This window comes from Protobothrops mucrosquamatus, unplaced genomic scaffold (assembly GCF_001527695.2).
Source record: "Protobothrops mucrosquamatus isolate PMUCROS unplaced genomic scaffold, P.Mucros_1.0 scaffold_306, whole genome shotgun sequence".
Taxonomy (NCBI): domain Eukaryota; kingdom Metazoa; phylum Chordata; class Lepidosauria; order Squamata; family Viperidae; genus Protobothrops; species Protobothrops mucrosquamatus.
The window spans coordinates 472,654-498,287 of NW_015386382.1; the positions used below are offsets into that span (position 1 = coordinate 472,654).

At 34.6% G+C, this 25,634-nt stretch overlaps 1 protein-coding gene across 1 annotated transcript in view; it reads left to right on the top strand.

The window, feature by feature from the left end:
• The window catches only part of LOC107302951 (EBF transcription factor 1), a 118,114-nt gene that overhangs the window by 70,941 nt on the left and 21,539 nt on the right, over positions 1 to 25,634 (top strand). The window contains exon 6 of the mRNA XM_015832117.2: positions 11,134 to 11,222. Coding sequence (XP_015687603.2) covers positions 11,134 to 11,222 — 89 coding nt within the window. The remainder of the gene's footprint in view (positions 1 to 11,133; positions 11,223 to 25,634) is intronic.

The window sequence follows — 25,634 nt, forward strand, 5'->3', positions numbered from 1 at the left end:
ACAAAGGTGACCAACCCCTAACCACTGTGGTCAGTGCGTAACAGTATTTAACAGCCTCAGGCAGTCATAGTAATAATAGTCAATAGTCCGTAGCAGTCGTTTGAGAAACAAGAGGGGTTTGTGGAAAGAACTCCCCAGCTCCAAGCAGCAGCAGAAACCATGAGCAGAGATAATCAACACCCCGCAGTCACCGCTCACTCTGCCAGGGCAACTCCCCACAATGTTTACAGCATGCATAGGTGGTAATGATCAACGTTTGGATGGCCACTGGTCTCCGAAGCAGTAGCGGCTTACCTCTTCTTCTCTTCTGTCAGAACCCATCATCCCAGGTCTCTCTCTATGCCAAATCCCCCCTTTCCTTTCTAGTTAAAAGCTGGTTTAGCACCCCAGGCAACTTCCTCACTCTCACTCTCTCTCTTTCCCTTGCTCGGGATATCCCCTTGCAAAAGAAAGCAATAACCCCCCCCCCCTCTCTCTTCCTCTCCTTCCCACTACTCCAAAGGAGAGGAATCACCTAAAACTCCAATTCTCTTCGGCTTCATCTGGTCTTTCCCCAACAGCAACAACAATCACCCCCACCCTCTTTCTCCTTCTCCTTTTCTTCCCTTCCCCCAGTCTACACCCACCATGCCCAAACCAGCAGCAGTTGTTCGAGCTTTCCACTCCCCTCTCAGGGGCCAGGCTCCCGCAAAGCCTTTCGGTCAGCCTGCTACATTAGCTACTTGAAAAAGTTGGCTTCTCTTCCTTCTCTCCTTCTAGATCTATACGTTGTACTGCTGCTAATTCCCTACTATTCACATTTTATAGCAGCCACATCTAGAACTGAAATCTGGATGCCACAAAATGTATGCAGTTACAGTACAGGTAGCTCTCGACTTACAATCACAATTGAGCCCAAAATTTCTGTTGCTAAGTGAAACATTTGTTAAGTGAATTTTGCCCCATTTTTTTACTTTCTTTCTTGTCACAGTTGTTAAGTGAATCACTGTACTTGTTAAGTTAATAACATGGCTGTTAAGTGAATCTGGCTTCCCCATTGATTTTGTTAGTCAGAAGGTCACATGATCACATAATTCTGGGACACTGCAGCTGTCATATATATGAGTCAGTTGCCAAGCATCTGAATTTTGATCACATAACTATGGGGATGCTTCAACCATCGTAAGTGTGCAAAATGGTCATAAGTTATTTTTTCAATGCCATTGTAACTTTGAACAATCACTAAACAAAATGCAATAAGTCAAAGACCGCCTGTATATTTCTGATATCCATTTGCTCACTAAGCCTAAATGAAGGGTTTTGTTGGAACTACCTATTTTAGCAGTTTTGAAAAATTTGCTTTCATTCAATAAGTTTTGATATGATAAATCTTAGTTTGTAGAAACTAAGTGTAATAGTATAACTATAACTATACTATTGCATAGTATAACTATGCCATGTTCAAATGAAAGATGGAGAGAAGTTTGTTCATTCACATTTTATAAGAGTAAGGTGGAATGCAATTATCCTTCAATCTTTGAACATTTTACAATTTTGTGATAGATTTTCCTTCACTTTTCACACTTTTGAGATGATGCAAGCTAATACAGATGTTCTCTCTGTCTGATCCATTGACACATACATCATTTTTCATTCTGTGGCCATTGGATGATGGATATCTTGTGTAAATTATCTCTCTGGTTCAGAGTCTAGAATGCATTAAAATTAGCCAATGAAATAGGCTACTGTCTAGCAGAATTATGAAGCTCCCTAAATTCACGCTTTATGCAGTAACATAGCTCTCATTGACTTGAGCCCAAGTTAAGTCTAGTTTTTGATTTGAAGTTGCTCTAGATTTAAATAGGAACAGCCTAGTTTATGTATTCATAGATCATATTTTAAGTTTAAATCTTCTCCCTGAAGCCTGTAAGTATGAATGAATATAAAATATCTCAGAGACATTTTCCATGAGTCACCTTTTTAGTACAAGAATGTCCCTCCTTAAAATGCTGCATTACCAAACCCAACATACTGAAAGCCATAGAAAATTAATCATTCTAGATGGTTAGATTGAATAACTTCCTGTCCTGAACTTCCTTAAATATTAATTGTACAGGAACTATCAACAAGAATGAATTCTGATGGTGCAGTGGTTAAAGTATAGTATTGCAGGCAAACTCGGCCCATAGCCTGAAATTCAATTCTGTCAGGGCTCACTGTTGACTCAGCCTTCCATCCTTCTAAGGTCAATAAAATGAGAACCCAGATTGCTGAGGGCAATATGCAAATAATGCTTACCTTGTAAACCAGCCAGAGAATGCTTAAAGCACTATGGGGTGGTATATAAGCCCAAGTGCCATTGCTATTTTTGAAAACATATAGTAGAAGCAAAGATGTTAAAGCAAGAATATTATTTGATTTATAATGTTATGCAGAGACTTTGCCTCCTTTAAAAAAAATATTGTTGCCATTTTTTTCCCACATAAAGTTAATCTGATTCCCTATACTCTGTTTATTGGGTAAATCCTTAGAATTTTAAATCAGACTATTGTTCCAGTTTTCTGCTTACAGCAAACTATTTCTGATAGCAACATCAATTAAAGCATGTACTGTTTATAGTTAGGAATAACTGCTAAAACTAGAAGTCAATTTTATTGTGGTCCTCACACTACTTCTCGTTTGAAGTGCTCCAACAAATTTAAATGCAAAAGATGTTGTGTTGTCCAAACACAGATATTTCTTTTCATAAAGTGTCCAGTTAGGCATCTGTTGTTCTATTGATATTACTTCAGTATATGTGTACATTTCTAAAATGAATTTCTGCTTTGTATTTTGTTTAATGTTGTAACCCAGATCAATCCATTAACCAAGCACATATATTAATTTAACTAATAAATTAGCATCCTTCAGATTAAACACATTGCCACTTAGTCAAGCACTCTGCTAAGCCATTTAAAAAAAAAGTGGATAGTGACCATGTAAATGTTGATCATATGGAAAAGAAAAATTTGGGAAGATTAAAGCACTCCCCAACTCTATTCTACTTGTTCTTCAAAACTACAGGCATATTGATACATTGATATATTTTGCTCTTGCAATCCAGTCTTTGAAGGGAGCACAAGTTAAGAAGACAACCCATATTATTTGTTAAGCTGTATTTGAAGTTTCTGCAAAGATAGTGGATTGGGTAGGGCATTGGGCCATCAGACGTTTGCTGAGGACACAAAGATGAATGAGTGAATGAATAAGTTACCTTCCTTCCATAAAAATAGATGTGCCCTAGGTTACATCTGTTAAATGAGAGATGGGAATTCTATTGACCTTGCTGGTTGTTGCTGTTGACTAGAGGATTTTGTTATGCATCATCAGATCTAGCAAGGAACTCTTGTTTCCTTATACTTTAAAAGATTTTAGTCTGTTGTATTTATTATTTTGATTTTGATTATAATATTAGGGCAGTACGTTACATGATGTCAAGGACATTTGTAAACAAACCTTCATTGGTTCTACAGTTGGGTTGGTTAATCCAGTTAGATTGAATCACAGAGTAAGCAAATGATCAGAGACTGATTTGTTTTCTGAGTGCTGCAGCTGCATCAGTGAGTCTAGACCCTGAATATCTGAATAAAACCACAGAATATAGAAAACCAGACAGATGCGTCCTTGACCATTTACCATTTTGTTCATGTTTTGCTGTCTCTCTGATCCTATCAGTACAATGCATGGTTTCTGTCCTTGTGGGAACTGACTTACTTTTTCTATAGGTTTCTCTTGAAAGATTCTGAGGCTAACTTAGAAGAGTAACCTGGCTTGCAGCAAGTAATTGGAGAAATTCTTTAGCCCTTCTTCCCAGATAGGAAGGAGATTTGCTTGATATCCTGTAGATGGGAAAATTTCAGGTAATCAAAAGAGATGATGCTAACCAGATGTTAGAAATCATGACCTGGTAAGGAAAGTTCTATAAGTGATTTGCTGTCTGATTCTAAACAAATCAGCAGTGTTAATTACCAAAAGGCATGCTTCAATTTCGGCCTTAGAGAATACTTTTCACCTAAGCATTCATAGCTGATCACTACCTAGGTTCAATTTCTATGAAATAAAAAGTAGCTTAACCCATTTTATTCTCCCAGAATACAGGGGCAAAGGGAAATGGGCTTGTGAATACAGCTGAAAAAAAAGGTAGCTTTCCCTGGATTTATGGACATTTATAAAAGTTTATCAAAGGAGCATTTAATCTTTAAAGAGACTTAGAAAAGGTTTTTCTAACTTGTGCCCTCCCCTGCTGTCAGGCATAAGATGCTTGTAGGCTTGTTCTGGGAGAGTAATAAGTATTGTTGTTAAGCAATTGTGGTGTTGAAATTCAGCTTCAGTAGGTCTGCCAGTATTTATCTAAAATACTTTCTCCGATGCGTGTTGGAGTTCCAGTAAACCGTGTCTTATTGTGCGACCTTTTCATTTTCCAGTGAAAAGGGATCAGCTCGTCAGATAAAAGCTACAAGCTGAAGTACAGGAAAAATGCGTGCTCAGAAAATCCGAGCATGATTGAAAACAAGATGTGTTAAATCAATGCAGTTTATCGCCTGCCTATTCCTGGCAATTGCTGTTCTAAGCTCATTCTGAGCACACCCTGGATGATAAAAGTAGAGTGTCACAGTGCTCACTAGGGTGTGAGGGCAAGGAAACATGTTTATCAGGCAGGTTGCTATGATTTCCTCCTCCTGATAACAGTTATTGTTAAAACTGTTGAGGAGATCAGCTGGTCAATTACCAGGGTGAGTATTATTGCTGGTGCTGAATCCAGAGGCTACCAGAAGCTCCAGAATTTCACATTTATTCCCCTAGCAAGTTTTTTTTATTTATTTATTTATTTATTTATTTTATTTATTATTTACATTTGTATCCCGCCCTTCTCCTTGCGGACTCAGGGCGGCTGACAATTGGATAAAATACTAACATGTTATACAAATTATACCTAATTAAAATTTAAATTAAAACGAAATATTTAAATATGTCAAATTAAAAGTAATTAAAACCCCTTTAAAATCCCTTAGGCCAGTCCCGCTAGCTGGAACAACCACGTCTTGAGGGCGCGGCGGAAATGTAAACTAATTTAAATGTACCTGTTAATCACTCTCAGGGGTAATAATGTTGTCATTCCTTCTCCTGCTGGTTGCTTCCAAGAATTAAATATATACCAATGTCCAGAAGTTCTTCTTTTCAAATCAGTAAACTGTACAAGATTGTGGAAAGAAGCAGTAGCAGTTGAGTTTAAACATGTTCTTGAGGCCTGTTTGTCAGGGGATTATTGGTTTGATAAGGCTCCATTACAATCAGCAAAGTGTGTTTGTTTGTATGTGTGTTTAAACCTAATTTTGCACAACAGCCAGCTATGTGCACATTCTATGTTCTATATAGAATAGCTAAACAATACTTTGTCATTTTCCTAGCTGATTGCTGAAGACATGATTAATATTACAATGCTTAATGTTTTTTTTAGTATGACTATATCTTGCAACCACAAAAGGTGAAGTAGAAGCATGTAGTCACTTGAAGAAGCCCTGCACTTGTTTTAATCATCATTAAGTCCAGAAGTAAACTTGCATATTTTGAAAGATAGAAAGAGTTAGGTGCAAACAAAAACAGGACAAAATTCTTTATAATATAAAACCATGGTAAATTAATCAGAGTTGCTACCTATTCATAAATTGAAACCTATTTATTTAAAAACAAAAGTTTTATTTATACATCTTAATATTAATGTCTCAGATGTTATATTTTTTAAAAAAAATTGTAGGGAACTAGAGGTGATAGATTACTTCAATATTTTCCGCTTCAAATATTAGTTAAAAAACCTTTTAATGGAATACTTTGGTCATTTTCATACAATTGTAATAATCCAGGCAGGTGATGAACCTATTGGATTTATTCATGATACATCATCCATTCTGATTTATATATAATAAATTATCTTTGTAGTGGTTTTTTTTTAAAATTAAGGCTGTATTAAAACTGTTCTTTAGACAGGAGATTCTCAGAATATATGTTTTCACTTGAGAATGTGTGTGCAAAGTGGATTTTGATGATTTTCTGTGGTTTTGGTTAAGAAAATGCATTGCTAAGAATTTGAAGGAGAATTATATTGGCTGTGAATTAGGTTGCTTTCCTTCATATACGATCTGTGTTGTTTTGTGTTTGAAAATGATTAAAAAACAAGTTTCTTGTAGCTGAACTGTTCTCAGCCACACAATTCTGTTGGTAACAGTGCAGCTAGTAATTGTGTATACTAATTTTAAGAGGCAATTAACAATTTGTTTACTAAGTGACTAACAATTACTGCTAGAGAAGAATTGATTTGTCGTTGCCTTCTTTGAGATGTTTCCTAAACAAAAAGGACAGGGAAAAATATCAAGGATATATGTACATATATGCATATGCATATGTATGTGTAGATGTATGTAAAAATTCAAAGAAAAATTGCATGTTTGCTGTTAGGATTGTTGTATGCCAGGTAAACANCAGTCAAGTTGACTAGAAGTGTGACAGTGCTAAGATTTAATGCACTGAATTAAATATGGTAGAGAACATGAAAAAGTATGGTGTGTACAGAGCTTTATTTGTTCTTTGCATATTTAATATGAGGACCTGAGGCAAGTTTCCCCAAGTTTAAGCCTTATAGATTAGTTGAGAATACAACTCTGCAACCCCCAGGTAGCAAAGTTTTTTTTTTCTGTGCTAGCTAAATACTATACTTCAGAAGTGGATGAACCCAGGATCTCTTTTAGAGTTTTAAAGAATGAAATGAAACAAATATCAACAAAACTTAAAGTTCCCAGGTTACTGCTTAAATTTCCAAACACGAAAATGAAAGCACTCAATTTTTAGATCCCATCCATTCTGGGCTGCAAAAAAAAAGCTCCAGGGCTGCAAAAAAAAAAAAAAAAAAAGATTTCATTCATTCATCATATTTCTACATTGCCCATCTTATCTAAGTAACTCTGGGTGATTTACAATAAAAGTGATATCACAGTATAAAAACCATAAATGAGAACAAAGTTAAGAACAGAATTTAAAAGGCTGGGATTAAAATATTAAAAGTTAAAAATTTAAAAAGGTGGAGAGAACATCCTCTCCACCAACCACTCCCAAGGTTGCATATAACCCACATGCCAATTGACAGAGCCAAGTTTTAACACACTTTCTGAAGGCCAGAAGAATGGCAGCCTGCTTCACCTCTGGGGCTAAAGCAGGGGTCCCCAACCTGTGGGCCGCAGCCCATTACTGGACCGTGGCCTACTGGCCACCGGGCTGCATCTGGCTGGCTAGTGCGTGCACACATGTGTGCGCACTCACCCCCACTCATGCTAGCACTGCTGCTACATAAACAGGATGCCGCATGGTGAAAACGGGGCACCATGCAACAAAAACAGGATGACACTGGCGAGTATCATGTGAGCACTAGCACCACCTCATTTGCATCATGCATGCTCATGGCACTGTAGAGCACATTGCAGTTTTCATACAAGAAATAACCAGAGTATGAGTGACTGAAAGAAGGGCTTCTTCATCCAGGAAAGGGTGTAACTGGTGTACAAGATGAAGTTATACAAAGACTCTCCTAGCTACAAGTGACACCTGATCTTTGAATAGGTGACATGAGTCCAGAACGACTCCAAGATTATATACAGGGTATGTCTGGGGCATCCAGGACCAAAGATGGTAAACCCATGGATATAATCCATAGCCACTCCATCGCACCAAGATTGAATTGAAGCTATTGTTCCCCATCAAGACCCAGACAGCCACTAAGCACCATGAAAGGGAATCTATGGGATCACTTAACGTGCCCAAGGTGAAATATATCCGTGTGTCTTGCCGGCACTATTATTCTTTATCGCATGTGTGTGTGTGTTTAGCTTTATGAATGTTGCTCAGAGTTAGTGTTGTGAGATGGGCAGCCATATAAATCTGTGTAAACCAACCAACCAACCAATCTACCTACCTAGTAATGTAGTTCAAAACATTGTCTTGATCTATACTACTGTACACACATTTAAAGATAGTTTTTGCTTGTATTTTTTAATCTGATGCCTTGGTTGCATGCATTTTCAATAATATAGATATGGGTATTAAAAATGAAATCAGGAATGCTTGGAATATAACTTTCATTGTTTTGTTTCTGGACTTGCTCTGAGATATTTCCAAAATATTTCTCCTATAGTGTGTTTATTTTTCTTAAAATAATAATGTTGAAATGTGTCTAATTCGGTTATTCCCATTACATTTAAATGAGTTTCCCAAGCTATGATATTTGAACAGGTTCTTTTAATTGCTGATACTAAGTGTCAATCATTCGGCTGCAAGATGAGAAAGCGTCTTGAAATAGATGTTTCTGTTTCCTGTGCATCAGTCATTTAATCAACAAATAAAACTTTACTGGTACATCAACAGCCCTTCTTGTTATAAAATATTGAAACAAGAAAGAGAATCCTTCAAAGCAGAACATACATTTTGTCTGTTCACAATTACGAAAATGATCATTCCATTGTATACATAATACCCTTATTTCTAAAGCATTGTAAAAGAAATTCATCTAAAGTTTTATTTATTTTATTATTGTATGGAATGTTTTGGAATTTTTAAGGTACAATTTTAAGTACACTGCATAAAGAGTTTCTAAACCTGACTGCATTCAAAGAAAGTTCTTCCTCAAGGGTTTAAATAGTAATTCATAAAATGGAAAGAATAATAAATATTATGCCTTAACTCATACATGAGCATAGACAGACAGGTTTTGTGCACCTGGGTATAATTTTAGTTAATTCACACAAGAGACAGGTTGAAAGTTTATTGTTTAGATAGGAGAAAATGGCTTAAATCTCATATTTGCAAAAATGATTGCATTACCTTAAATGAAAATGGTATTATATTAGTTACTTCAATAAGCATTTCGTTTAGAAAAATATTTTAATAAAAAACTTATCTGAACTTCCTTACAACTTAAAATACATAAGTGAGGGAAAGTACTTTCTTTGGGAAGAATAATTACTGGCTTTTTAGTCACCTATGTAAAATAATGTATTTTTGTAAATGGATTTCTGGCCACTTTAATCCATTTTTTCCATTTCTTTTTTTTAAAAAAAGAATACATAAAAAGTAAGCACAGTCAATCAAAGAATTTTAAGGTTTATTTCCTCTTTAGAAATGATTGATAGCCATTTAGATTTACAAGCTGACAAGTTAAAGGGTGCTATTGGTATAATTATATACTATATTCACAGTCTTTCAATTTAAATGTCCTTTTAAAATCATGAGATTATCATATCTGTATTTTGAAAAGTAGGCCAGTCAGTTTGGGTTGGTGCACAAATTGCTTCCATTAGCCCTGGGACCTATTTGAATTTAATACCTTCTTTAAAACCAGCAGTACTTTCAATGTACTTTTGAAACTTAGAGTAATGGGAAAGCATTTTTATAGTATGCGTTAACTTTGTTTTTAATGTATGGATGAATGTTACAAATACAAATAAAAGTGTTACTCAATCTAAAATATTTTTTTTAAAAAATCGTTAATCTTTTTATCTATGGAAAAACATTTATAGTAGGACCTGTGAGAATGAAGGAACATATTTTACGCTTGGTGGTTTGCTTCTCTTATTAAAAACAAGAAAAACTTCCAAGAATCCATTTATTCAGCTGTATGAAGTAACAAGTTAATCCAAAATTTCACTATTGCAATGAGAACTTCATTTTATTTATTTGAACAATAGGAAGGTGTTGCTTCCTATTTCAATAAATTTCGATATCCCACTGAAATTTAAAATATTGTGACACCTGATATTAAAATGTTAAATAATAAACTCTGACTCAGACTGGAGTTTATTGGATAGAGGACAGTGACTAAATACCAATAGTAATGTCACTTAGATTTGTGTACTACTCCATGGTGTTTTATAGTACTCTCTGAACAGTTTTTAGTGTCAGCATATTACCCCCAACAATCAGGTCCTCGTTTTACTGACCTCAGAAGGATGGAAGGCTGAATCAACCTCGAATCGGTCATGATCAACTGCAAGACTGTGGTCAGAGTTAGCCTGCAATACTGCATTCTAATCACTGCACCATCAGTGGTACAGTCTGTGAATCCTATTGTTGGAAACTGTCTGCTCTTCCTTGCTTATCACAGTGGTAACCCTGTAGAATAATTAAAAATCATTGTCTTGAAATAACATAAGCAACCATGGAAATAGATAAAAGTTTATGAAATAAAATATGTTATAATAGAAAATGTCTAATTGGAAGAATACACTATATCCAAACTGTTGAATATACTGCATACAATGCCATTATTTAACTTTATTTATCTATACATAAACATATTTTAATCATCTCCAAAGGCAAACCCTTTCCCTAAAAAGAGGCAGAAACTTTTACTTTGCCATGTTATAAATATACTTTTCTTCTATGTCCATGGATTCTTAAAAGTTCATTTTGTTTTTAGAATGTTTGTGTTCTCACTGTGTTGGCATCTTTTGATACTGCTAAATGGATGTTACAGATTTGGTAAAGGTGCTTGCAGTTTTTTTTTCTGAAAAGAGAATTTATCATAAATGTTTATGTTTAATAAGTAAAACAGAACTGACCAAATTTTCCATGATTTCAGGTCACTCTTTGTGAAGTGTAATATTAACAGTACTTATTACTTATCAAATAGAAGGTTATCATCATTTTACACATATGTTCAAGTTTAGAAGCTGACATATGAGCAATTAGTTACATGCAGTTTTTAACTCTTCTTCTGATTCTTCATATGTGTCACTTGTGATTTTGTTGCTTTAAGTAGTATTGGCATCTGCAAAAACCCTTTCTTCATTTTCCATCTCAAAAGTACATCATTAATATCATAAGGAAAATATACATGGAGATATATATATATTCATATATGTCATAAAAGTGAAACGTGATGGGCCTTTTGTCTTGTTTCATTTCCATAACCTTTCCAATAAGATAACATTGGAAAAGTTGAAAACAAGTAGTAGACTAAAAAACTTTTAGGGAATGAATTTGTTCGGATCCTCCAGAATTGTGATAGCTTCTAGAACTCAAGAATTTTCAGTGGAATACTCAGTTGCTTAATTACTATTTTTCTTGTTCCAGCTTTGAATGAACCAACCATTGACTATGGCTTCCAAAGGTTACAGAAAGTCATCCCAAGGCATCCTGGTGACCCTGAGCGTTTGCCAAAGGTCAGCAAAATGTAGTGTATGAGTGTGCATACATATGTATCTGTGTTTATGATTAAGTCTGTAATGCATCATGTGTTTTTCAAATAACACTTCAGCACAATATGCAGTCAACATTTACATTTAGAATACTACAGCCACATGCTGTGTATGAAGCTTGTTTGTATCTGGTTCAGCTTTGTTGCATTCAGCTGTATTCTCATTAAATACATCTGTGTTTAAAGAGATGCAACAGCTACCTTTACTTACTGAGCCTTGTTCAAGAAAATATTGTTATGTATAAAGCACAAAATCATGCACACATGAAGGTCGGATTCATAGCTCTTTTAGCAATTGGACCATCAGTACTGATAGATGCTTTAAAAATTGGAGGAAGATACAGAGTTACTTCTGATCAGTATGGATGGTCAAAAAATTCCAGGTTTTCTATCCAGCGATTCCATTATCAAAAGCCCAAGCAAGCAAATACACAAACTTAGTTTGTAGTTTTACCAAGTAAGTCTTTAGGACTTCTTACATTACATAAACATTTTAATCAAACATATTTAATCTCCTCACCCCCTCTCATAAACACCATGTCATGGTTCCAATAAATGAGACCAGTAAAAAGAGAACTCCAAGAGAAGAGGTTTCCTTAAAAAACATATTTATTGGCTACATAGTATCGGCATGATCATAAATGAAACCAAAACTGAAGTTCTCTCCCAAAGGTTACAATATTACAAAGTTGAATTTCCCACCCCAGTAATAGGTCATAAATCACATTCCCCAATAATCTACTTTGGCGGGCTTTCTAACGGAAACTTCAGCCCACCAAACTCAGGCAGCAATGACCTTAGTTCCCAAAGGACAATTTATTGTTTTGTCTAAACTTAAAAGTACACACACACACCTTCCAATTCTGTGGCAACCGAAAGCAAAGTAGAAATGGCTTCAGCCAAATTCATTTGCAGCATTGACACTCCAGTTGGCTAACATAAATGTTAATGGTAAATTAACCACAGTGATTCAATATCAATAATAAAATTAATGAATACTAATTAATACTAAAATTAGCATTAAATATTTTAACATTAATGCTAAAAATATCATCTAGAAGGAATGTTGTTGAACAAGTCCCCAATTCCTGGGGTAGGCTTCCTATATAGAAATATGAAGGAAACACAATGGTATTTGATGAAACAAAGAATGTGGATATTTATGAACTGGATTGTGAGAATTGTACCATAATTATAAAAATGGTTTGTTAGAGGATGTTAGGATTTTATTTTTTTTAAAAAAAGTCAAATTGGTAAGCATGAAAGCCAGAAAGATATGTCACTGTACTCAGGCACTGAAGATTTAAAAAGAATTAGCTGAATATATTAGGTCTCAGTATAATATTTTTTGTATACACGCAAAATACAACAATCATTTAGATAAGATTTTGCCAACAGGCAGTTTTCAGGTAAACTGAGTCATAGAAATGTGGGAGTGAACAGTGGCAATATTTTTGGAATGCTGAAGAGGACATCACAGGTATCATGTAGCTAGAAGTGGGTTAAAAATGATAATAAATGATCTTCATGGTTATTCCATTATCATGAATATATAAAAAATTAAGCACTTGTATGGCATTCCCGTGCTGAACGTACATTGTGAATTGGGCATTGGCACCTGAAATTCTGGACTCGTTTTAGAAAACAGAACACATGGCCACTTCTCAGTTTTTTCTCCTTTGAAATGAAGGCCTATTTTAGCTTTAAAATAATAGCAGATGTTATTCAGCTATCTTGTTAAATTGAATAATACTTTGGTAGGATGTTTGATTGCTTCATTTGACAGTATAGATTCAGAGAATGGTTAATTCTGCAAAAACTGAAGGTTGAATTTGTGTTTATCTTTTAGATGGGGTCAGTTAAAAACTTGATTGTCATTAGAAGTCTGTTGTGCTGTTTCTCGAAGCTGGAGCTTATGTGGCCATATGTCGTATCATTTGGTTGTCTGAGAGAGAATAGTAATTATTGGAGAGATTCTACTCCAGAATGAACTATCTAATAGGGCACTTTCATTTGTTATTTGCTTGATTCATCTTGTATAGTTGGGCACTTACAATATACAGTATATCATTTTTTTCCTCAATTATCTTGGAAATACCTTGCTTTGTAAAATGGGTCATCAGTACTACTTTCATAGTGATATGACAAGAACTAAAATGTTATGATTTTTCTGCATGAGGCATTATACTAAAACCACATAGGAGGAGATTATGTTGGTATTGTGAAAAATCCAAAACCAGGGATAACTCTAAAACAAAGACATTTTGACAACTGAAAGTCATAGCCATATTGGAATTGTGCAGGAGAACTTCTTCTTGAAGGTCAGCAAAAATATGTAAACATTCCATGGCTTTTTCTTACTGGGTTAGTGTTTACTCAACAATTGATTACAACAGATTGTGTAATTTAGAATCTATGATTAAAATCCTTAGCATACAAAGGATAGAAAGAGCCATACAGATCACTTTGCTCTTAGACCATGTTCTCTTAAAGCAAAAGACTAAGAGCAAGGATTCTGAGCATGGGTGCAATATGTAGTTGGTTGGTTACCGCTTAATACAAACAGCTTGACTTAGCCTGAAGCACAATTTCTATCCAGAAGGAATTAAGATTGTCCATCTAATAAAGTAGACACTTGTCATATACAGGATCTTAGAACAGTGATTTACAGGAGATAACACAGCATTTGAAATTGTGTGGTGAGGGGTTTGGAAAACATAAAAATAATAAGTCAAAAATAGGAAGGTGATATATATTCAATGGACCCTTAATTAGAATTTAAGTGATTTTCCCTAAGTGATTTTCCCAGTTTCTGACCAGGGTCTTTTCAGTGGTTTGGCCACAGGGATTAAAACATAGGATAAAAAGTCTTTGTCACTGAGAAATAGCTGTTCACTTTGATTGAACTACTTATTTAAAAAAATGTAATGTCATACCTTTAGATATACACATACAACAAAATGATAAAACACATGAAAAGATGCTAATCCCGTAAAGTCATTTTCTTCTTAACACAGTAGTTCCTTTGGAAATATATGTGCCAGAATTTTGAGGAAAGCAACAAAGACTGCATTTGTGTATTTTGTTCTGTGGAGCTGAAAATATCTAGTAAATTGATCCTGTGGGAGTAATAAATACACATTACTTTATCTTGTATTTCATGTCGTATACCCCTGAGCCTTGATAGAACAACACCACTTAATAGACTTTAAAAAAGAGTAATTACAGTCATTGGTTGTGTGATTTTTCAGCCCTTCCAGCCCTGCCTGACCTTCTAATTTAGCTTACCGTGTCTAACTAATGCATTTATATTCATCTTTTATGAAGCATGTGTAGTACAAAATTGACTTTGCAGCTTGTAGCAAGCTGTCTTACTAGTCGAATATCTGGTTAGTCCTACAGTATATTCTGAACTGGGCATTTGTACAGAAGAGTGAGCTATAGGCTTTGTTTGGGTTTGGGGTTTCTTTTTCTTTTTTGGAAATTCTTAAGTAATGTGTTATATATAATGTAAATTTTACTTTTCTACCTACCTTCTGAAAAGTGTTGTATATACCAAGATTATTTACAGCCAAGAGTAAATGCAAAAAGATGCAAGTGTTTCTAAAATGGTTATCTCAAACATTTTTTTTATTTCTTAGAAATAGGTCAATGTCCAGATATTTCTTGTTCTCTTTTAAGAAGCACGGTTAGATAAGGCTACCATGTGCTGATTTGTATGCAAGACTGACAGCTTAGGAGGTGAATGATGCTGCAAAATGTTCAATATCTATTTAGTCCAATTTGTACATGCACATTAAGAAGTAGCTTAAGAAAAGGCTGGAGGAATTCCCTTCTGGAAGAGCCACCCCTGAGCTAGCCAGCACACAGACCATGCTCTCTGCTGTGGACCTCATAACTTTCTGCCCGATTTACGTATCCACTGGAGCACAATTGTTTTCTGTGCATTTCTTTTCCACCATATGGTTTCCTCATTACTATACACTAAGGGTCCATATGGGGAACTTGTGAAGTGAACTGTACTCATTTTAACTGCCAGATGAGCAGCAAACTTAGCTTAAGTCATCTGCTGCTGCATTTATGTTGTTATGGCAACAGAGCAACAATAAAAACTTCTAATGTACTGTAAGTGTTTCGGATCATAGTTTTTTAAATGCTTGCCGTAACTGTCCTCTAAAGTGAGAGTGCTTGAGCCTCTGGTATGACAAAGGGTTATTGCCAGTTCCAGCAGGTGGCAGTAAAGAAATCATCCTCCCCCCCCCCCTTGCAGAAGTAACATAATTAGAAAGCAGCGTTCTTTTACAAATGTGTTGATGTCTTTGCTGAATTTTTGGGGAGGGCTGGCCAAGGTGTTGAAAAAGACTTTCTTGGATTCCTGTCAGTTGTTTAAGCAACACATTTGGATGCTTCTCTGTGCGTGCGTGTTTCCTTATTTTGAATGATTCCTTCGCTTCAAGCACTGCACTAATTAAGAGCACCTTAAAGCAATGGAAGTAGACAGCAACATCTTTAAATATAAATCATTTCCACCTCCACAGGCCAGGTGATATGTTGCATATCTCTGACTCCCTGTCTACATTGCCAGTGAATGTTTGCAGTTTCCCTTCATCAGTTCACATTAGCCTCATGCTGAATATTTAAAGACCGAACAATTTAAGCAACCCAAGAAGAGACACACTTTCTGTTGGAACTGCAAAGGCTCCCCTGATCATAATTTAGTAAGTCAGGCATTTACTAGTTTACTTGTGCCCAGAGCTACTCAGCACAACTATGTGCCAGCAAACATTGAAATCTGGTCTCCAGTCACAGGGCAGCCCTGTTTCCAATTGGAGAAATGAAACAGAAAATTTCCCTCCTAGCAAAGTATTCAGGCTTAGTCATTTATCCTAAAGGAAACCAAGTGGCACATAAAAAGCAGGAGTCACCGTGTGCTATACAGTGTATTCTAATTACAGTAATACCATTTTAGCATTTTATGGGTGTGCAACAAGCAATTTAGATATCACATTTGTAGCCTTTAATCTTTTGCAAATATCAATAATATGGTGTTGCTGAGGAATGACATGAAAGAGTAAATGGAACAACTAAGATACAGCTCAATGCAAAAGATGCATTCCTTTGATAACCAGTTTATATATGAAAAACTATATAAGAGTCTGGATGCTGCTTAGACTTAGAGCATCCAACTATGTTAGCTCTTTAATCACTTTGAACATTGCTTGCCTGGTCTGCCTTTCTCATTATGAATCTAATAAATTATAGCTTGCACATGTTAAATGCAAACTCTTTTTATTTCTCTACATTATATAACTGGAAGTAAAGTTTGCATGGAAAAGGTTTGTAGCATCTTCCTGGAGTTGGAATACTTTTTGCTTGAAATTCTGAAACCAGTAGCCAGACAGATGTAGATAATAATGTGCTAAAGCATTGAAGGGTGTTTCATATTTTGCCCTGCTTTCTGTTACATCTACAGTCTGGATCCACTCCACTATCAATATAACTAAGTCCAGATCCAAACTGAAAATGCAGGGAAATGGATGAATAGATTAAATGTTTACCATTGCTGTGTTTCCTGATAAAAAAAATTCACTAAAACTGTTTGTCCCAGCTAAGTACATGAAGGTCAGCCCTGCAGATTTCTGTGCTCTGTGCATGGGTATTAATTATGGAGATAATTGATCAACATGATCAGTAATTATTAGCATAGTCTCCTATATATGTCAGAAATACATATGGATAAAATTTGCAAACAAGGCATTGGACATCCAGAACTGTCTGCTAAAACATTCTTATAGCATACATTATTTTGCTTGCGTCAGTTATGTCAGCAAGATGTTTAGACTGGATCTGCCATTTTTATCAACCTATTAAATCCTTCCCAAGAGTCTAGGATAAGCAATACTGTTGTTTCATAGTGTTAAAGGTATCATCTCAGAATATACATTGTTCCAAATAAAGATGGCTTTTGCAGTTGACTGATAATGATTTTGTCAATGCTGATGGAGTTAAAGTGGTGCTCCAGATGTTTTGGAATTGCACCCAAGGCACTTATTATTATTGTTACCACATTTGTGTTCTTTTGCCCCAGTTGTTCTACTTTTATTTGCAGGTCTTTATGTTTTGTAATTTTTCTCTAGTTCTTTGTTTTCCATTCCACTATCTCCAGGTATTGCAATGTGCTCTATCCCAACTTTTTTGTCTTTCTTATCAACAATTATTAGGGTGTTGTGTAGCAGATGCTTGCCTGTTCGAATTCTAAAACACTGTATGTTAGAAACCTCACTAAAAATGTGGGAAATGTGGAAATGAGTTATGAAAGATTTTACAGTATATGGTGATTTTATCTTTAAAACAAAGTTTTCACCTACTGGAGTTAATAAATCTCCATTGAGTAAATGATTTAAGGTACTGTACCAATCCACATATTATAAACTGCCAATTACTGCCAATTAGTGCTGTTTTATTATCTTATCTCTATAGTCAGTGACATACAAACCGCTTCAAATTCAAAACATTTTGACCATAAAACCGCTTCAAATTCAAAACATTTTGACCATAAAACGTGTTGTTTTCAAGTTCAGAACCCCCCATTTTAAATCTGAAATAGCTGACCTGAATGTTCTGGAAATATTCTGAATTCAAAATAGCCTCTTTTAAAGTTTTAGAATTTTAAACAGTTATTTCAGACTTGAAACAGAGTAATCAGAACAGCACTGGAACATTTTTGTTAAGGTCAGAAGAAAAAAAAACTTTTGGGTATTCAAAATATGACATTTCAAATGTGAAATATTTTGGTTTTGAAACTTTTACAGCCTGTAAGCATCCCTCCCTACTACCTGATAGTTGTCAAAACTTCAGCAATACCTGAGCAACATTAAATGAGACATGTACCATGTACTATTTTGAGCCAAAGGCCTGGCTAGAATATTATGGATCTGAGGAACAAGATAGAAGAGTGTTCAAAGATGGAAGATGCCTTAGAAGATTATGCTCAAAAGGACAATCTCTATCTATATGTGTAGTGTCACTTTCTGTTTCTGTTTGACTTCAAGGGTCATGAATTTTTTTTCTCCCAAAGAAAAAAAATCAAACGTCTCTCACGCACACATAGTCTGTCTCAGCTCCTGACTGTGCCTTTAAAAATATACAAAAAGTGGCGGGCCAAAAAATGGCCTGAACTTCTTCCTGAGGTGATTCCTTTGTTATGAGAAAGAAGCCCCATTGTTTCTCTGTTTTCTACTTCCTGATGTTTGAAGAACCATATTTATTTATTTATAGTCTCAATAAGATAAGGGTTGATGCAATATCCACTAAAATTAGTAATTGCTTAGTTAGGTATGTTGCTAGGTCAGTTTCAAAGGGCTTATCTGTGTTATAAAGGGAATGCCATTCCTTCAGTAAGTTCCTCTCTGGTGCAGAGAGGTCAAAGGAGATGCTTTGCATGTTTGGGGAGTATTCAGTAGATCAAGTACACAAAGCCAGTTGCTTTGTAGAGGCTTACATGCATATTGATTTTTACAGTGTTTACCAATTACTCTCATGGACATCCTCAGTGAACTTGATTCTCAGTGAAGCTCTGGTTTTTCACCATAACAGTAGCTTTAATCAGTATAGGACTCATAGAATCAAATGACTTTTACTATGGCTGTGATAAAATGCACATTTTCCTAGCAACCTATCTGGGTGCAACAACATTTAATGATCAGGAACAAAACATATAGATTTCCCCCCCCTCAGTATTCAGTGAGAAGATTAATCATCCTAAATTAATTTTACAGTAAACCTAATGTTAGTTATTTTTATTTCTTCCTTGTATGCAAGGTAAACTATTTCCTCTTTGGGATTTCTAGCAATATTCTTGATCTAGCATCCTTTCCACAAATGTTGGAAAATATCTACTACTGGTTTAGCCTGTTTGTTTGTTTGTTTCTTTGTTTAATTAATTAATTAATTAATCATTACATTTATATGCCTCCCACTTCACCAAAAAGGCAATTAATTTAGGTGAGCCAACCATGAATGTGTTTCTAGTCAAACTAATAGTGGTTCATTGTGTTATTTATGAAATGGGACTCAGTTTTAGCAATTCCGTAGGACATCCCTGCAGAGCACTTGCCTGTTTAAAGTCAAGATCAAAAGATATATAGTGTGCTTTTTTAGATGAAATATGAGCACCGCATAATTTATAGAACCCTGGAAGTGGACAGTAAAAATAATTTTGTTCTTGTTATGATGATGTCATTTAGTAAAGTATAGAGTAAAGTCTTTTTTCTTCCTTAACAAAAAAAGGGGTTTACAAACTGTATTACATTATAGATATTTGGGCAAAGGGATACAGTAATCTGTTTTACAAAGAAAAAAACAGCCTGGGTGTTTGTTTATTTATAAAAATCACCATCTGAACTAATAGGTCTTGTATTCTTTATTTATTTATGTTTATCCCACCTTTATTATTATTTTTAATAAATAACTCAAGGCAACGAACATACCTAATATTCCTTCCTCTTTCTGTTTTCCTCACAACAAGAACCCTGTGAGGTAGGCTGGGTTGAGAGATAGTGACTGGTCCAAAGTCACCCAATTGATTTTCATGCCTAAAGCAGGACTAGAATTCTAGGCCAATACCTTAACCACTATTGTAATTGAGGTCTCATACCATAGCTAGGATTCACAAGTGGTTCACAGAAATGAAAATTTACACTCAATACATACATCAGTAATTAATTCATTTCAATTATCAGTGAAATACTTGTACTATTTTATTTATTGATTGATAAATACATTTATTTATTTCCATCTCAAAAAAATGACAGAGCACCAAATAATTTTGATACCAATTAAACTAATTAAAAGCACAATAAAAAGGAGAATAGTCCCTAACAATATTAACTAGAACTAAAACAAAATTGCCTGATATTTTATTAATAAAAACCAAGTATTTTTCTTTCTTTGATAAGAAACATCTTATTTAAGATATATTACTTCCTTAGACCATAACATCTTGGGACTGCAGTATGGAAACTCAGACTGCCTTCCAGGACAAAAAATACATGTATTCTACCATTACTGCAGTAATCATGTCTGAAAAATACATTCATGCTTTCAGAAGAGGGAAGAGGCATTTGGCCCTGGCTTACAGAGCCTACAGAATAATTTATTCAGCTGATTCACAGTCACTGCCAGCTGTTTGCACTTATTTATTTGAGGATAACAAATAATAAAAATATTGACAACAACTTTGTGATCTCTCCACTTGACATCTATCTACTAGGTATTAGAGTAAAATAAAATTAAAATACAATTTGACACAATGAATGACTGTCTATTTATCTGTCTTTCTGCCTGCCTATCTGCCTATCTAATCTTTGGTCTTTTCCTCTATCCCTTACCCTAAAGTTTTTAACAACTGTTTGAAAGAGAATGTAATTAAGATTAAATGCAATGATAATTATCACAATTCTAGCCTTTGTTGGGGTTGATATCAGATATCTTATGCTTCTGATATTCCTGAAGAAATTTAATTCATCCGTTTATATAACTGTTTGAGACATCTGCTTAGAGAAATTAGTTTTTGCCAGATTTTTAGGACTGCATATTCAAAAATTAATCACATCTTTCTCTTGCTGATAATAAGAAAGAAAGTTGATGAAGTGCTTTAACAACATAAGGCAGGGAGCACTCCAGTAAAATAGGTCTGCTTCAGCTGAAGCCTCTCAGTGCAATAAAATACTATTAAGTTCTTTGAACACAGAGTTATAAAACATAATTGTTATACATTTGGCATTTTATGTTTCCCTAGAAATTACCACTTGGTATCTAGATGTAAGCTGTGCGTTTTCTTTTCATTTCAATCGGGTCTGAAGTGGACCTTTACTGTAATAAGAATGCCCCTTCCAGAGACTTTTAAAAAATTATTCCTATTATAAAATGTAAGTGAGTGTACTCATTTGTAAAGGTTATAGTAGAGGAGGGAATTTTAACACTTTAATATAACATCCTCCTCTGCTTTTTTAATATGCTCAGCCTGGGCAAAATAGAACAAAATGCTACCAGAAATCAGAAACATCATCTTTTTCTTTTACTATAAATCCCATTAAGAGCCAGTAGTTAAATAATTCCAACAACCTTATTCTCTCTTGAGAGTTCTATTTTTCTTTTGAAGGATTTTTTTTAAAAAAAATACAGCCTATATTCTACTCTTTCCTGTAAGATTAAACACAATCTTAGGGGGTGTATGCCAAGTGTTGGTAAGTACTATACAACAAATTTGAAGTTCAGCTGATTAGAACTTTTTATATGTAATATATCCAAGTGCAGACCACATAAACCTCATAGTGAGAACCTCCTTGCGTCTTCTTGACAATCCATGTGTTTGGGAAAGCAACAGAAAGGGTCACTAGAAAGAATAAAAAGTCCTTGGGTTTCTATCAAATCAGATTATTACATGTTTTGGAGAAAGAGTCCTGTAATCCAAATAACAGACAAGTAAGTTTGAAGATAATACATTTTTTAAAGCTGATGTACCTGCTTTGATTGGAGCCATAAGGAAATACCCAATGCCTCCCAAATTCAGTGAATCTTGAACTCTGTGTTTTAGTTGCCCGGTTGTCTAGTTGCCCTGTTGTCTTTTCCATGATGGTTTAGCCATAGAAAGTATGAATTACAAGTAGCAAACGTCTATGTTCCTATTTTATCTCATGCTTCACAGACTGTTTTCAAGAAAGGAATATGTTGAAAAAGCAAGAATTTACACTGCATGGTATTTTTCCTTACAATAGCAACTACGGTAGATTAATTGCTTGGTTTATTTTTTTTCCTTCCTTGCTGAGATTTTACCCCTCTCTCCCCCCCCTTGTGATCAGGGCACTGTTTTCTTATTTATTTGCAATATATTAAGGGCTCGATGCCTGCAAGCACTTACCATTCACTATTTAAAAATTGCTATTTTATATATGCTTACCATATTTCCATATTCAGCTTGGCTCAGTATAGAGCAGATGGCAAGGTCATTCAGTAAGCGTTTATGTTAGTGCCTAAGGCATCAACTGCAATCTTTGGCTCAGAGGAAGACTGAGCTAGTTGAGTACTATTTACACTGAGAGCAGTTTTTCTTAGTGACTGAGGTCTTTACCATCACCAAGTGCATGATATTTTAAATTAGATATATCAAGGAAATTGGAACTTTTTACCTGCTAGAGATTACCCTTCAGGGTCCTGAATTTCATTATCCACAAGATTCCATCAGACATGAGTTTTCTTTAAAAGCTCAGATGGAGCTGTAGAGTTTGAGCGGGTAGACAAGGGGATAGTGCAGACAATGAGATAAAAGGATAAGCCTGGTAAGACATTGTGTAGAGTTAAATCAGAAAAATAGGTGTTATGTTTCGGTGAGGCATTGTCGAGGCAATTGGTGCAACAAGAACTCATTTATTAAGTTAACAACAGAAGCGGCCGTAACTGCCGGTAAACCTCTATTTATACGGATCACCGCTAGGCGGCGGCCAATAGAATTAAAGCAGTCTTTCCCGCTCAAACACAAGCTAACAAGTATGTAGACAGTCAGCCTGGAGTTTAAACAGACACAGCCGTTTAAGCATTTTCAACAGTTCCTAAGCAATTTACATCAATACATAACAATAGGTATGAGGGTATGAGCAAGCGCCTTCTTTCTAATCTAAAGTCATAACATTTTGGGGGAGGGATTGAGTCTTTTTACATTGTTAATTACCATTTAAAAGTGCTCAAGAAATTAGAGTACATGCTCACACATAGACATGCATACACATAGAGTGTGAATATTGGATTGATAATATGTTGATTCTTTATCATTCAGTGTCAATAGTATTTTGTGTTATTTCATACTACCTGTATATGAGGGTTATTTCTTATGCTTCTATCCAGATAGGCATGTCAGAAAAGTGCAAGTAATTTTTAAACCTAAGAAAGAAAGAGATCATATAGAGAGAGCATATGTTTTACATGGAAAAGTACCCTGGTACATGAAGTAAGATTCTAAAATAAAGGGATCTGTGTCACTATAATAGCTAAAATTTCATAGAGCTTGTAGTCATATTTTGTCTAAGTTAATCCCATATGGATGAGATTCCTCAATCAATTTGCAATCTTCTGATTTAAATCTGAGGTTTTCAAGACCTGCTTTCTTGCAGAATCAGAACTTGTATTAGAATATAATGTGGTGTATTGTTTTAGCATGAATGAAATAAGAAACTAGAAGTCGGAATTTATCAGCTGCAAGTGGCATATAGAAAATATAAATGATATTGTTGTCATTAAACACTTCTATGAAAGATGAATGATTTCTTGGTTATTTTTGACACAATACAATGCTAATAGAGTCTTAAAAATATCCTATCACCCCTGGGGCTTCAGTAATTGATAAGCTTCATATCTTGTGGACAGTTATTGACTGAAAATATATTACCTGCAAAAAACAGTTCTTTGAAGTGGCTCATTGTTAACATTAATCACTTGTTATAAAAAATCAGTATTTACCTGCAATGTTCTTTTTGCCCATTTCTTAATTGATTTAATTGTGAACAGAGTGATTGAGCCAAGAAAGCCTTGAACAGAGTTATATAAGATATTATACAATCATGTTAAAAGCAAATGACATGCATTGATGAATTCTCACTGGTACTCTCCACATTGAATGTTGTGATAGAAATACTAAGTAAATATGGTGTTCCTGTGTAATTTACTCCAACTTCCAAATAATATTTCCATGGATGTATGTCTGTGCTTCAGAGTTATATCTCTTATAATTCAGAGTTATAATCTCTTATATTTGAATCTTCGTGTTGTTTCAGAATGGAAAGATTGACTGAGTGAAAAAAGTTAAAGCATTTGGATATCTGTAATAAAATAAATGGAAGGTTTGGGGAAATAAGATCATTTTCATTTCAGTAATTATTTGGATAATTAGTATTGGATTTCTTTCTCATCTTGCTTTCCTTTTAGAAGACAGCCAGCTATTTTCCTAGCCTATTAAATTATGTTCTGAAATAATAAATAAGGTAAACGCAAGAAACATTTTTGTTATTGCTTTGGATCAAACTGCATTTTGTGTGTGTATACACATACATACACATACACACACATCTTTGTAGATTAATATATTCATAAATTAAATACTAGCTTTAATAGAATTATATTGTTTCTGAAATGTTTAAGGTAAGATATTCCAATTAAAACACTCTACACAGTTGTTATTCAATTCTTTTAAATGGCATACTTTAACAGAAATTGTAATAATTGAAATTTAAACATAGATAAATCAATCAGCGTTATTATAATGGTAATAACCTATGTAATTTATTAGTTGTTCTATCCTGTCCAAAGTAAGTTTACAGAAAACACCATATGCATATATCCAAATTATAGAAGTTTGGATTAGATAGATAGATAGATAGATAGATAGATAGATAGATAGATAGATAGATAGATAGATAGATAGATAGATAGATAGATAGATAGATAGATAGATTGATAGATAGATAGATAGACAGACAGACAGACAGACAGACAGACAGACAGACAGACAGACAGACAGACAGACAGACAGATGATAGATAGATAGATAGATAGATAGATAGAAAGAAAGATAGATAGATAGATAGATAGATAGATAGATAGATATCCTCCTTATCACGTTACTGTTTCTTGCTGATTTTACAAAACTATTATGAATTATTCTGTAATAAAAGTTACATAATATCAGTTAATAATCACCAAGCCACAGATCTTCTTTTTGTAGAGTTCTCCTTGCTGATCTCTCTCAATTGAGTAAGAATTTCCTCCTTCAGGAATACTTAAAAGTGTAAATCAGTGCCCTTTCATACATTCCCTTTTGAAATCTTTCTTCAAAAACTTGAACTCCTTTTTCTCTTCCAACCTAACCAGAAATAGCTCCTATTAAATTCTGAGGTTCAACATAAACCAGCAATCATTCTCAAGAACATCCTAGTCAATAAACTCTTCCTTTTTTAAAAAAAAAATAAGTTTGTCTTGCAGATGGCTGATTGACTTAAGACTTTTCTTTCAGCCAGAATTCCTTTTCCCCTAAACTGTAGGGATTAAAGTGAACATATAGCACATGCTTTCTGATCTCCAAGCTTTCTGTTTACAGACTACTAACAGCCATTATCCACAGATTTATTTTCTTTACTGAAAAAAAGTTAAGTAAATCATCTTAATTTCAGGGGTTAGTGTACCACTTTAATCTCAACAAACCTTAGCCAATCTACGATGATATAAAAGAAACAAATATAGAATACAGGGATAGTGCTTCTATTTTTCCAGAAACTCTCTTAAAAATATTAACTGTCTGATTCTTAAATGAATTATTTTAGTCACTAAA